The 13,779-nt window shown below is 45.2% G+C and overlaps 1 protein-coding gene across 1 annotated transcript in view; it reads right to left on the bottom strand.

Moving 5' to 3' along the window:
• Positions 1–1,925: 1,925 nt before the first annotated feature.
• The window catches only part of LOC125945637 (uncharacterized), a 135,081-nt gene continuing 123,227 nt past the window's right edge, over positions 1,926–13,779 (bottom strand). Inside the window, exons 10-11 of the mRNA XM_049667845.1 lie at positions 3,098–3,208; positions 1,926–2,222 (exon numbers count right to left, since the gene is read on the bottom strand). Coding sequence (XP_049523802.1) covers positions 2,017–2,222; positions 3,098–3,208 — 317 coding nt within the window. The 3' untranslated portion in view covers positions 1,926–2,016. The remainder of the gene's footprint in view (positions 2,223–3,097; positions 3,209–13,779) is intronic.

The raw sequence follows: 13,779 nt of genomic DNA, 5'->3' as shown, positions 1-13,779 counted from the left end.
GAAGTCTAAGAATGAGTAGTATACATGGTAAAAAAGTTCGGCATCACGTTACACTCATGTAACACATGAAAGCGAAAGCCTGCTGCACATTTCACAATGCATTAAGTTATACAATCCGAGGGGTCAGACTTCTCGCAAGACTTAACGAGCCGCACTGTGTAGTACGCGTGTGGCGCCTATAGCGGGGTCACACTCGCGCCAACAACGTTTCTCTTCCACTTTTCATTGCATCCCCTCAGCAGGGGAAAGCAACACACGCGGTCGAACACATTGCTCCCACCGCTTCGCACGTAGCGCCTTGTTTCTCGCTTGGCGAGCATCCGAGGCCGTAGCGTATACTTCCGACGCCTACCGCACAATCCGCTAGCCCCCGGGCAAGCATCCTCTATCGCCGTCTCCCTCGCTTCGCTGCCGACTGTCGCCACAACGGCCCCCGCCGCCGCGTGACGTCAGCGACGCAACACCTCGTTTTGCACGCCACTCGCACCCCTCTACATCCGCCCCTCGCTCGGCGAAGGTCACATGTTTTTTTTAGGGGCGAAGCTCCTTAAGGCAGCAACCGTTCGTCCCTCGTCGTAGTAGTAGTGTGTAACCAGTCTGAGAAAAATTAGAAAAAAAAATCCGAAGTTGTGTCCGTAGCGCGCCAGGGACCCCTCGCTCCCGAGCGCGCGGCGTTAGCCCACTACGCCACGAAGCACACATAGACACAAGCACCACGATGGCAATAAATACCCAACATTAACGAAAGGACGCGTTTATAGCGCGTTTCTAACGCGTTTGTGCTAGCGCGTTACGGCCCGTGTAAGAAGCTGGTGTAAGACGCTGTGGCCTCTCCGCCTTACCTTCAACGCGTTTCGAACGCGCTGCCCAAGGCGGTGGCAAGTCAAGTTCAAGTCGAGGAGCGTTTATGAATACGGGGGGTATACTCTCTCAGCAGTCATGTGATGGCGTCGGCAAACGCGGTGCACGTTCCGGCATGTTTAAATGGCTGCGTAAGACGCTGTGGCCGCTCCCCCTTACGAGATAGTACTGCACGTCTCTAACGCGTTTGTGCTAGCGTCCCCTTAAGCGGGAGATCCGATGATTCCCTCCGGAGCTTCGCCCACTCATCATCATTCACCCCGTGGATATGCTGTGATTTTTTTTACCACATGTCTAGATGCCGCGTTTCTTTCAAGGCCATTGCGAATCGTGCCTTAAAAAGGTGATTTCAAGAATACGGTGCGTCGCTACACTACTCGAATGCTAATCACATTACCATCAACAATGATCGTGAGATGAGTTCCGCCGCTATGTTCGTTCTCTCAAAGCTCCTGATTTACTCCAGAGGAAAAGCTGTCGATGCAGCTCTAGCATTCTGCTAAATGAGTACGAGGAGAAAGAAATTTGGCATATTTTGCACCTACTCGTGGAAGTAATGTTTTCTGTGCATAAACGGAAATGTCAGCTGTTAAAATGTGTATACTAGTGAAATTGAGATTAAAGTGTAGAGCTGCAGGACATTTCACCGAAAGGTAGTCAGTGCCAGAAAAAAGCACACATAGTTTGTCTGCACAGTTTGTCTGAATAGCAAACATAGGTAGCATTCTAGCCTGGCTTGAGGATTGATCTGCCTACTGCCTCGCGCACGCAGGGTTTCCGCTTGTGCCAATTTTTTGCAGACTTCCTTTGCTTGAATGAGAGCACTAGAAGCCAAAAATATTCATCTCAAGAAGACCACACCCCAGTGAAAACTTTCCATAACTAAAATATCCAATACCATCAAAAGACATATGGGAAATGTCGTCTTTACATACGAATATGTTTGTTTTATATAGGTATGAAAGTTAGGGCCTTATGGTTGTTGTTTTTTTTTCAACAGGGTAGCCTCGTTTTTTAGGCAGAAAATGTATTGTACTCAAGAATCTATAGCAAATATAATGCACCTGGCGTATTTATTTCGACAAATCTGTAGACAGAATACTATCAATATTTTGATTTATTTACTCTATGGTAGAGAAAGAAACTCCATGGATCTTATGCGTCACTGTGTTTCTTTAACAATTCCTCATTTGCTTTCATTTCTTGATATTTTTCTGAAGCATCATATGCCTCGCACTCATGCTTGTGTTCCGTAAGATACAGCATATCGTTTGTGCACGATGAAAGGGCCTTGACAAAACATCTGCTTTCTTCACCTGGTACAGTGAAATTGGAATTCCACAATACGCAGAGACGGCGCCCTGAAAATAGGTAGATAAAATGGGTATTAATAAATACTTTCATAAATAGCGTGAACAATTTGTAATTCAATCAATCAGCTAACCACAGTCATTCATGTAATACTGAAATCACTTAGGATGACACAAGCAGATTCCTAAAATTAACGTAGCCATCTTCTGTAAAAGAACTTCCCTTTAGCAATGCTCGCAACTTTATCCTCATATGCGATAGCATTACATTTGTTGCCCTATTTCTCCAAAGAATTATTGCAGCTTGTCTGCAAACATAAGCAGATAAAATTGCTATAAATTCAAGAATTTCAACGGTTACTTGTGGCCGTGTCGGCCTTGTCATAGTCGAAGTTCATACAGACATAGCTCGCCTAGACAGAGAATTCAGTCTCTGGTCATGATTTTTCTGCAAGCCCCAAAAAAGCGCTATTCGAAAGAACAGGTCTCAAAACTTCAGCATGTGGAAAAAGAGGAGGAGGAGATTCTGTGAACATTCACTGTAAAGTCAGACACTGGCTCGATACAGTTCGTCTGCCGCCCCCCGCACGTTCACTGCACAGCAGCCACCTGTCGATTAGCAGTCGTGCTTTTAGCGACAGCTTCTGCCCCAAGAAAAGCTTCGGCCGATCTCTCTTGACCAGTAAAATGTAATAAAGTAACAGTTATTCAATAGATGGCACTGAAGGTAATAACAAATTTTCCGTGTCTATCAACTTTTTTTATTCATTTTTATGAGCTCCTATTTTTCAAACCCTTTTGGGCAAACAGTATAAAAGTAGAGAGTTATTATGCAGCCACAAATATATAAGGCTACATATAACATTGTGCTATAATTGCACAACATAAGTGGAGTTCAGCAAGGCGATTCAGAAAATTGTACTCACCACCAGTTCCTTTCTCAAGTGCCGTAAGTAGGCAATCATGATGAGCTTCAAGGACAGTGAATTCTCCACCGAAGCATAATGATTTCTGGTTCACGTGTGTCACCTCAGCAGCTGCAAATTTCAGCGCTATTATTGAATCACTTCTATTTTAACGTTACGAATTCACAAAACTCATACATGACATTAATTTTAAAACAATGCACAAGCAATGTTTTAACACCACGGCCTCTCTGTAACTTGATATAGTGTCTTCCAGTGGAAATGAATTAGTATATAAGTCCAACAACAAGTATTGGTATGAGATTATAAGTTCACTTTCTTTTTCTAACGTAATATACAATGATTACCAGCTGCATCTCTTAGTACTCTTATTTTATATCTCAAAAACTTCAAAGAGACCTTTAATGAGGGCAACTCATGCTGAAAGCTGCCAATATGCACACAACATTTTTCACACCCTTTAGAACTCCAGAAGGTAGGTTTGCCTCTGAAAGAAATATGCGAGGTTTAAAACATTCAGCACAACTGCGAATAATTTAAAGCACTTCACATCGTTACAGCTCGCAATACCATATTCTCCTCGATGACCAACACACAGTGCCGCATTCTACAATGGCTCAGAGAAATCCAGCTGCACGTTCTGCTGGCCTGGTTTGACAACTGCTTTAGTTTGGTGACGCCTCTCCTTTGGCAGCACTGATAGCTTCTTGACTGTTTAAAATTGAACATTTCCATGTGAGCCCTCAGGAGACTTTTTTCACTGTGACTTCTACTGCTCGTTGCTACTGATAATGTTTTCTAGGATAGATTTCCCGCAGCACAACACACTTAAATTAAACACAGACATTTGTAATAACCCTAAAGATGGGCCTGTTACTTCCTCTGTTCTTTTCGAATTTATGGAACTTTACTGCAAACAGTATCTCAATGTATTGACGGCCACAAATACACACTCTCAGGGCACATATTTTTTTACAAAGCGAGACTTTCAATGGCTTCTTGAGGGTTCCACGTGTGTGCACACTGAGTCAGCTTCTCACCGGGTGAAAAGGGCCGAGGTCTTAGACCAAGCAATTGTAAACTTAGCCGAAACTTCATAGACTGCTTCCTGCAGCTATACAGATCACGTGGTGGGCTTACCTTGGCCAGCAGTTGCGCAACTGCTATGCTGCAAACCCTACCGATACAGTGACATCAGGACAGTGGTGACGACATGAACACTTGTTGATTGTCGGTACATTCGTTATTTCAATAAAAGTTGCCGCTTTTATTTGATGGCGGAACAGTGAAAGCGCATGACGTACTGCTGGGTCAGTTGGTTCATACTTGTTCCAGTGGGAAGAGGCGAAAACGAAAAATATACAGAAACGCTATTGCACTTGTCCAGGTTTGTGTAAACATACCTCCAAATCTTACTCGGCGCATTCTCAAATGTCAAGTTGGTCAAATCCAAAATTACGAGTCCAAATCCACACTCAAATCCAAATTACAAATTCACATTCAAATTTAGGTTGGCCCACCCCTAAATTTCAAGTGGGCCCACCAGTATATTCAAGTTAGTGCACCCATCAATTTCAGTTTGGCCCAACCTTAAAATCTAGTTCGACCATCTCTAAATTTCAAGTTGGCCCCCCACCAAACTTTAGGTTGGCCAAGTGTTAAATTTAGGAAACCCACCTTCTAATTTCAAGTTGGCCCACCCCCAAATGTAAGTTTGCCCGAGCCCATTTTTTGTTGGCCCACCTCTAATTTAAATTCACATATTTCCAAATAACACGTTAGCTTATTCCTAAATATAAAGTTACCTCACATTCAAGTTTTGATTGGCCCAGCCCCAATGTAACCTGTCCCACCCGCAAATTTCAAGTTGGCCCACCACTAAATTCTCAAGTGGCTCTCTCCCAAATTTCAAGTTAGCCCACCCTAAAACTTCAAGTGTGCCCACCCTCACATTTCAAGATAGCCCACACCCAAATATGTTTGCCGACAACCAAATTTCTTTGTTTACCCGAAATTTAGGTTGGGCCAGCCTCTATTTTAAAGTTAAGCCACCCCCGAATTTTAGTTGACCCACCCCTAAATTTCAAGGTAGCCAACCCCTAAAATTCAACTTGGCTCATACTCAAAGTTCAATTTACTCACCCCCAAATTTCAGGTTTGCCCCATGCCCAAACGTTAAGATGACCCAACCCCAAATTTAGGTTGGCCCACCCTCAAATTTCAATTTTGGCCACTAATAATTATTAGTTAGCGCACTCCTAAATTTAAAGTCAGCCCATACCCAAATATAAGTTGGCCCACCCCCAACTTTACGCTGGTCCACTCCAAAATATAGAGGTGTGTTCCAAAATAAACCCAACTTTTGCTATAACACCTTTACTGCTTATGGTACAACATTTTAAGGGCTGTCCACCTTCAAAGTAGTCCCCTCTATTGGCAATGCAATCTGCCCATCTTTTCTTCCATTTTTGTAAAGCCTCCTGGAACGCACTTTCTGGAATGGTGCCTAGGTCTCTTCTCACATTGTCCTGGATCTCCTCTGCGGTTTAGAAACGACGTCAATCTAAGGTGGTTTTATTGCGATAGCATCAAGGGCCCCGTGTCACAGAAAATCCGGCGTTGGCATCGCTGTCGGCGTCGTCGGTGGCGGAATAAATCATCCAGAACCACCGCATCCGCAAGGTGTTAGTGCAGGCGAAAATCATTCCAAACCACCCCGACCGCGCAGGCCCTTTGTTGTGGGGCAGGGTTTTGGTGAACAAAAATTGATTTTCTCACAGCGAAGTCCGTCAGAAAAACGGTAAAGTACAACTTAAGCACAACGTACGGATGTACATGGTGGCGGCGGGCTGTTATTTCAATGTACGAGAAAACATAATTCTGTTATGAGTTACCTCAAACACAAACCTCTTTTGCCAGCATTTCTACCATAAAAACACCGGCTCACTCGAGTAGCCTACTTGGGAAAATCTTATCCAGATGGCACTGGCATCCTCGGCAGGTCAAAAATGCGTTTTCAACACTCGCGCGCCTCGGGGCAATATCAAACAACTTATAAAACAATGAAAAAGGTATAAGGTATAAAAAAGGTATAAAAAAAATTAAGACCACCTATATTGCCCCAGGAAAAACGTATTCCCAGCAATGCATTTCTGTTTAAAGGTGAAGCCGACTTTACGGGGATCGGTGTAAACTTGGTCTTTGTAAGCTGACTTTCCCACGTTCAGTGTTGCAGTGAATGAAGCCTACTTGCCGGAGGCAAACGATGCGATGCGAACGGGTCCTGATAACGCTGTCGCGTTGTACTCTGAAAGGGGAAGATTAAGCGTCTTCCAATTTTTCAGCTTGGGGAAGAGAAAAAAGTCTGCTGGGGCTAGGTCCGGAGATTATGTTGGGTGGGGCACAACAGGAGTGTGGTGTTTCGCTAAGTAGCTGCGGACAAGGAGCGACGCGTGAGCTAGGGCACTATCATGATGCAACATCCAAGCCTGATTTTCCCACAATTCAGGCCTCTTACTGTGCACAGAATCTCTCAAACGTGCTAGGATTCCCTGGTAAACTTCTCTGTTTATCCTCTGGCCATGTGGCACAAATTCCTGATGGACAATGCATTTGTAGTCAAGAAACACAACCAACATCACCTTCATTTTTGACCGACTCATGGGAGCTTTTTTGGACGAGGAGAACCTTTGGCCACCCACTGTGATGACTGCACTTTCGTTTCAACATCATAGCCATAAAACCATGTCTCATCGCCTGTTATGCTGTTATGATGTTCTTAAGGAAGTTTTCATGGTCATTGGCAGCGGCGAGCAGTTCCTGGCTGATTTCAACACGGGTCTGCTTCTGTTCGTTAGTCAACAAACGCGGCACGAATTTTGCACTGACACGACACATCCCATGTTTGTCCCTCAAAATTTTATGACATGATCCTACTCTGATACACACTTCATCAGTGACTACTCGTAGTCCGAGCGATGCGCTGGAGAGACTGGCCCACTAGACAGCACTGGTAAGGATGCCCCACTGCATTGTCCTCTTCTTCACTATATGGCAAATATATACAAGGATTGCACAGCAACCTTGGGTCTCCACAAGAAAAGTAGAACGTTACCTATCAAGAAAGGGGTCAGGCAAGGAGACACAATCGCTCCAATGCTATTCACTGCACGCTTAGAAGAAGTATTCAAGCTATTAGACTGGGGAGGATTAGGAGTGAGAATCAACGGCGAAAATATCAGCAACCTTCGGTTTGCAGATGGCATTGTCCTATTCAGCAACAATGGGGACGAATTACAGCAAATGATTGAGGACCTTAACCGAGAAATTGCAAGAGTGGGGTTGAAGATTATTATGCAGAAGACGAACATAAAGTCCAATAGCCTGGCAAGGAAACAAGAATTCAGGATCGCCAGTCAGCCTCTAGTCTGTAAAGGGGTACGTTTATCTAGGTCAATTAGTCACAGGAGACCCTGATCATGAGAAAGAAATTTATAGAAGAATAAAATTGGGCTGGAGTGTATACGGCAGGCATTACCAAATCTTGACTGGAAGATTACCAGTGTCGCTGAAAAGAAAAGTGTGCAATCATTGCATTCTACCGGTGCTAAAACATGGCGGAAAAACTTAGAGGTTAACAAAGAAGCCCGAGAACAAGTTAAAGACCACACAAAGAGCGATGGAACGAAAAATGTCATGCCTAACGTTAATAGACAGGAAGAGAGCGGTGTGGATCAGAGAACAAACGGGGATAGCCGATATTCTAATTGAAATTATGCGTAAAAAGTGGAGCTGGGCAGGCCACGTAATGCGTAGGATGAATAACCGGTGGATCATTAGGGTTGCAGAATGGATACCAAGAGAAGGAAAGCGCAATGAAGGACGGCAGAAAACTAGGTGGAGTGATTAAGTTAGGAAATTCGCAGGCGCAAGTTCGAATCAGCTAGCGCAAGACAGGGGTGATAGGAGATTACAGGGAGAGGCCTTCGTCCTGCATTGCACGTAAATTTAGGCTGATGATGATGATAATGACGATTGCTTAAAAGCTACCAATCAACTACTTTCCCACGATCATAATGAATGAATGTCTTAACACTGTAAATTACTCATTTTTGTGCAGATACAAGGCATTACAGCTCGCAAATAATGCTTACACATTAAAGGAAAAACGAACTAGTGCACTTCAGCCTGGATACTACACTGCTAGTGTAAAACTCGATTTCACACGAGCAAGATTCTAGACAAAAGAAACTAAACCATGGGAAATTTTGAAGTGTTTCTTGTAAAAAAAAGGACAGAAATTGTGCAACCGATACACCTGCATGTGTACTTAGAAGCGAATTTCAGTTCGCATATAATAGGTTTATTTTTAGTGGCGAATGTGAGCGGTTGCGAATTTATCTGTTATTTTATTTTTACGAACTGTATCGAAGCAGTTCTGAGTGTAAAGATCGTGGTGTCCTATCTGTCCTTCTCAGTGTCTGTTTTGCTGGCACACAGCAGTTTACTTGACAGTGAGTAAACTTGCGCACCAAACATCTACGTTTTGTTGCTGTTCTTGATTTGTCAGTAGAAAATCGAAATATGGCTGTAGGAATGGAAAGATTACTATATTCTGTAATAACCTTTGATTGCAAAGTAAGTGCATCCTAGTTTGCGGCCTGCGAAATTGTGACTCACGTTAGATAGTACGTCGGTCGGATGGCCAAACGACCCTACCGTCTCTTTTATTTCCACAAACGCGTTTATTTTATATATTTTATTTATTTATTTATTTACATATACCCTACCGGCCTAAACAGAATCATTGTGTAAGCGGGTCTATACAAAGTACGATAACAATAAAAAACATGACGGCAACTACAGCAAGATAGAGGTAAGTACAAGGCTAGCGATAGCAGATATTAGATTATAAGGTATTGCAATTCGGAACAAAAGGATATGAAGTGCAAGACGACAACTATGCATCATGGAATGCAATAAGGGAAATGCTCACAGTACTATACATATGCAAACAAGAGACAGATTACAGGTCTATGCTAGGTCAACTGCACATGAAGTGAACCAAATCAAGTAATAGCCTGAACTGTTCACTCATGGGATCAAACGGACGTGCTTAGTGTTATCGATTAAGTGTTTGAGCAGATGTTTGCGAGAGGTGTCGTGATTGCGCTGCAGGGTGAAGCAGTCCGGAAGATCATTCCACAGGCGCGTGATGCACGGGAGTAACGAGAAGTTTAAAAGCATGTGTAGTGCCATAGATGCGGGTGTAGCTGCTGGTATTTTGTAATGTATGCGATAAGAGGAACGTTGTAATTTTTCCAAGGATGACAGAGTGATATTGGCCTATTTATGTGAGATACAAGGGCAATGTGTCAACGAGTTTTTAACGGGTGGAGTGAAAGTTCGAGCTTCAACTGGTTTATACTAAACTGGTAATTGACAAATTATTAACAATGTTGAACTGCGGACGATTAGAAAGTTACGGACCCATGACAAGGTTAGTGAATCTAATTTGAGTGTTGAAAGCTCAGATAATAGACAGTTTTAGCAGAGCGCCGCTTACGCTCCGCTCCGCTCAGATTTCACAGTCTGAGATACTGCAGGGAAATGCGTAGATTTCGCATTTGATAAGCGCGTCTTGCCGAGACCCGAGCGACGCGGTATCAACTCGGCTGCAAAACGACAAAGAAGCCTACTAGACACGCTGTCACGCTCCGCTCAGCCGGCTTTGTAGCGGAGCGAGGGATGCGGTCTTCGTTCCGATGGCGGTATGAGCGTTGTGCGCAAGCACAATAGCGTTCCCGCTAAGCGTTTGTGTGGCATTAGAGTGTTTTACCTGAGCGCTTGCTGTCCGCTCCGCTCAGACCGGCATATTCTAGCAGATGCCACACAACCGCTTAGCGGGAACGCTATTGCGCTTGCGCACAACGCTCATACCGCCAGCGGAACGAAGACCGCATCCTTCGCTCCGCTACAAAGCCGACTGAGCGGAGCGTGACAGCGTGTCTAATTGGCTTCTTCGTCGTTTTGCAGCCAAGTTGATAGCGCGTCGCTCGCGTCTCGGCAAGACGCACTTATCACAGGCCAAATCTACGCAGTTCCCTGCAGTATCTTTGAGCGTGAAATCTGAGTGAAGCGGAGCGTAAGCGTGGCTCTGCTAAAACTGTCTATTTGCTAGCATATGCCGGTATGAGCGGAGCGGACAGCAAGCGCTCAGCTAAAACACTCTATTAATCGGGAACGTGCTACAGAATCAAATTCTTTAGCAAAGTGCGCGAAGATGCAATCGGTTTGTAAGGTCAGTAGTGAATTCGAATAGTTGCGACTGCCAGAAAAAGCCTTTTCTAAACCCGTGCAATTTGGGGAAGAAAAAAATGATTAGATTCCAGGTGCTTGTAAATATGTGATGCGGTGATGCGTTCAAGCATTTTGCAGCAGATGCATGTTAATGAAAGGGGGCGGAAATTTTCGTGCGATTGTTTATTGCCACTTTTGGATACCGGTACCACCTTTCCTATTTTCCACTCAGTGGGGAGCTCACTTGTTGATAACGACTGACTATAGATATGAAGTAAGATGATGCAGGAGACGGAAATCGTATTTTTTTAGTATTTTGGAAATCATTTTGTCAACACCGTAGGAGGAGGTTACTTATTAGGTATTAGGTACGATGTCAACAAGTGTAATGTCAACCAGTGTTGCGGAGTTACCACTCTGGAATTAGAATGAATCCGGAATCATTTCACATTTTCGAGACTGCGGAATGGAATGGCGACAACGCTTGGAGGATTGGAATGGGAATGGAATTAAGCGTCTTTTCCCCGGAATGGAATAGTAATAGAATTACGTCTTTTTCCGAAAATCAAGCGCCTTTTCGTCTACACGCTATTTTTTCTCAAAATATGCCGAAGAACCAACCAGCCCATGTTCAAACATTAGTAAGTCAGAACCTCGAACTTAACAATAAAGCAGTATTTTTAAAATGGCTTGGGTGATTACACGCACGGTACATTTGTAAGCAACACGTCTACTACAATTCTGTCCTTATAAACTGAGTAGCTTCGAAGCTTGTCGTGCCGTTGGGGTCCATCGAGCGGAACTAAGGCGGCGGCATACTCCCCCCCTCCCCCCATACACCTTGTGATTGTTGTTTACCTCGGTGGCGCCTTCGCCCCGGACGCCTGCTGTCACCTCCCCCCCTTCACTGTTGTTTTTTTTTATTTATTTATTTATCACAGTACCCACAGCGCCATTTGTGGCATTACAATAGAGGGGGGGGGGGGGTTGATGAAGGAAAAGGTGCACAATGTACTACCGCGCTCAGGCGGCGAAAAAAAAAATGAACATCGAGATAGGAAAAACACAAAATTATTAAACATAAAAATTTTACAGCAAGGAAGAAAATGAGTCATTTGATGTTATGGACACTATCTCCTCAGGCAATTTGTTCCAGTCAGAAATTGTTTTGGGTAAGAAAGACATTTTGAAGAGGTCAGTCCGGCACCTGTATTCTTTATCTTTGAGCGAATGGTCTCTTCTGACGGACACATAATCAGGGCTAAATATATATTGGGTTCGGTCAATTCTAGTTCATGACTGAAATCTGTTATGAAAAAATTTTAACCGAAGAACTTCCCTACGTCTTTTAAGTGTGTCCCAGCGCAAAGGGTTTTTCGCACTCGATACACTGAAAAACCTACCATAGTCATTAAAAAATGTCACAGTTTCGCCCTAAGGGCGAAGCAATGAATGCGATAGCAACACAGCAATGTCATACGAAGTAAGGTGAGCGGCTTTGGTAGCAATATGAATTGTAGTAAACATGAGTTGATTAAGTAAGCAGGTGTGCTGCGGAGTAAGTAGACCGACATGAAGAGAGACTCGATGACCACGAGAAGGCGCGTGTGAAACCGTGATATTGATGAGAAGCGCTTCCGGTGGGCAGCGCGTGCGAAGGGACACACCTGTAGTGCTGCACTGCCGATCCGGGCAGCATTGCATGTGTTGCGTGCGTTGGAAAATGTGGCCCGACTATTACTAACTGAATGAACAAGCGTGGTGTGAGCGCGCACAAACAAACAGGAATAGATCACACTGAACGACTGCAGACAACGACTGTCAAAACGCTGGCAGCGAGCGTATATACGCCGCAGCGGGCGAAGGTACGTGCGGTCTATCGCTTCAACGGAAACTGAGCGGCGAATGCACGGCGCATAAAGGTCAGAGCCGTGTGGAGATAAGAGACGGTGCGGACGAGCGACGAGCGCGGTTGTGGCAGCGTAGAAGTGCGCCCCCCCCCCTCCCCCCCCCCGCGCTCCCTCCGGCGCCGGCGCTTCCTTGCTTGCGCGTGGGTGAGTGAGTGCGTTCGCTCTCCGTGAAGCGCGCGTCCCCGCACGCTTCCGCTCGGGCATACGGCGCGCGGCGAAGATTTAATCTATAGGGATCCTCACGGCGACGGCGACGACGGCGACGACGGCAGAAATCCGGTAGAAGTGTCCATATAATTGCTATTGCAATAAAACGAAACGAACGGCCAAATTCTGAACTCTTTCTAGCTTTTGTATCTCATCTAGAGATTTCGGGTCTCAGACTGTGCAAGCATACTCAAGTAGGCTTCAAACATTTGATATATAATACAGTTCTTTGGTTTTTACAGGAAAATGTTTGGCGTTACGACGCAGGAAGCCCGAAGCGCGGCAGGCTTTGGCAGTAACAAAATCGACATGGCGGTGCCAAGACATTACACTGGTCAAATAATACACCAAGATATTTAAACTCTGAGACTTACAGTAGTTTGCTACAGTTAATGTTATACGTTAAATAATGAGGAGTCTTTTTTTATTGTGATAGCAATTATATGGACACTCCAAGCGCATTTCTGCTGTTGGCGTCACGGTCGTCGTCACCGTGAGGTTCCGTATGAAGTCCAACGGCGATAAAATCGTCGCCGTACGCTGTGTGTGCGAGTAAAAGCGCACGAGGGCGAACCGGAAATCGCGGCTTAATGCAGCGCACGCGAGGGAGGAAGGCAGGCCTAGAGCTTGCGTACTTCTCTCGCGCGCGAGGCACGGGGGCGAGGCGACGGAGAGGGAGGGGGGTTGCGTTTTGCTCCGTCGGCTGCTGCTCACAGCGTGGCCGCGCGGCCGCCGTATCTTGAAAGCGATCTATGATATGGACGAAGTGCGCGCCCACGCGGGCCTCATCTTCAAAGCGATCTGCGATATGGGCAAAGTGCTCACCCGCGCAGGCCTCATCTTCAAAGCGATCTGCGATGTGGGCTAAGTGCTCGCCCGCGCGGGCCTCGTCTTCAAAACGATTTGCGATGGGACAAAGTGTATGCGCCGACTGCCGGTAGCTTCGTATGCGCTGTGCTCTCGACGTTTAGTTTGCGTTGAAGCGAGACGAGAGACTGCACGAAGGTCAATTTGCCCGCTGTTGCTGGCGCGATTTCTCTCTCCGACATTTTCACAGCGAGTTTCCGCGGTCGAACGATCGAACCAGATGTGTTGATGTTTACCTGTGCGCGCGTGACACGGTGCTTGTTTATTTAGCTAGTAAGCGAATGTTTGCAACTTTATACAGCTCATTAAACTACTATGCTTGCTTCCTGTAGCTCTCCACTAATTTGCTATCACAATCGATGCTTCCCCTTTCGGGCGAAACTGCGACTTTTTTTGCTT

This window comes from Dermacentor silvarum, chromosome 5 (genome assembly GCF_013339745.2).
Source record: "Dermacentor silvarum isolate Dsil-2018 chromosome 5, BIME_Dsil_1.4, whole genome shotgun sequence".
NCBI classification, from domain to species: Eukaryota; Metazoa; Arthropoda; class Arachnida; order Ixodida; family Ixodidae; genus Dermacentor; species Dermacentor silvarum.
The sequence above is the reverse complement of the archived record's forward strand: the minus strand, read 5'-3'. Positions and strand labels throughout refer to the sequence as shown.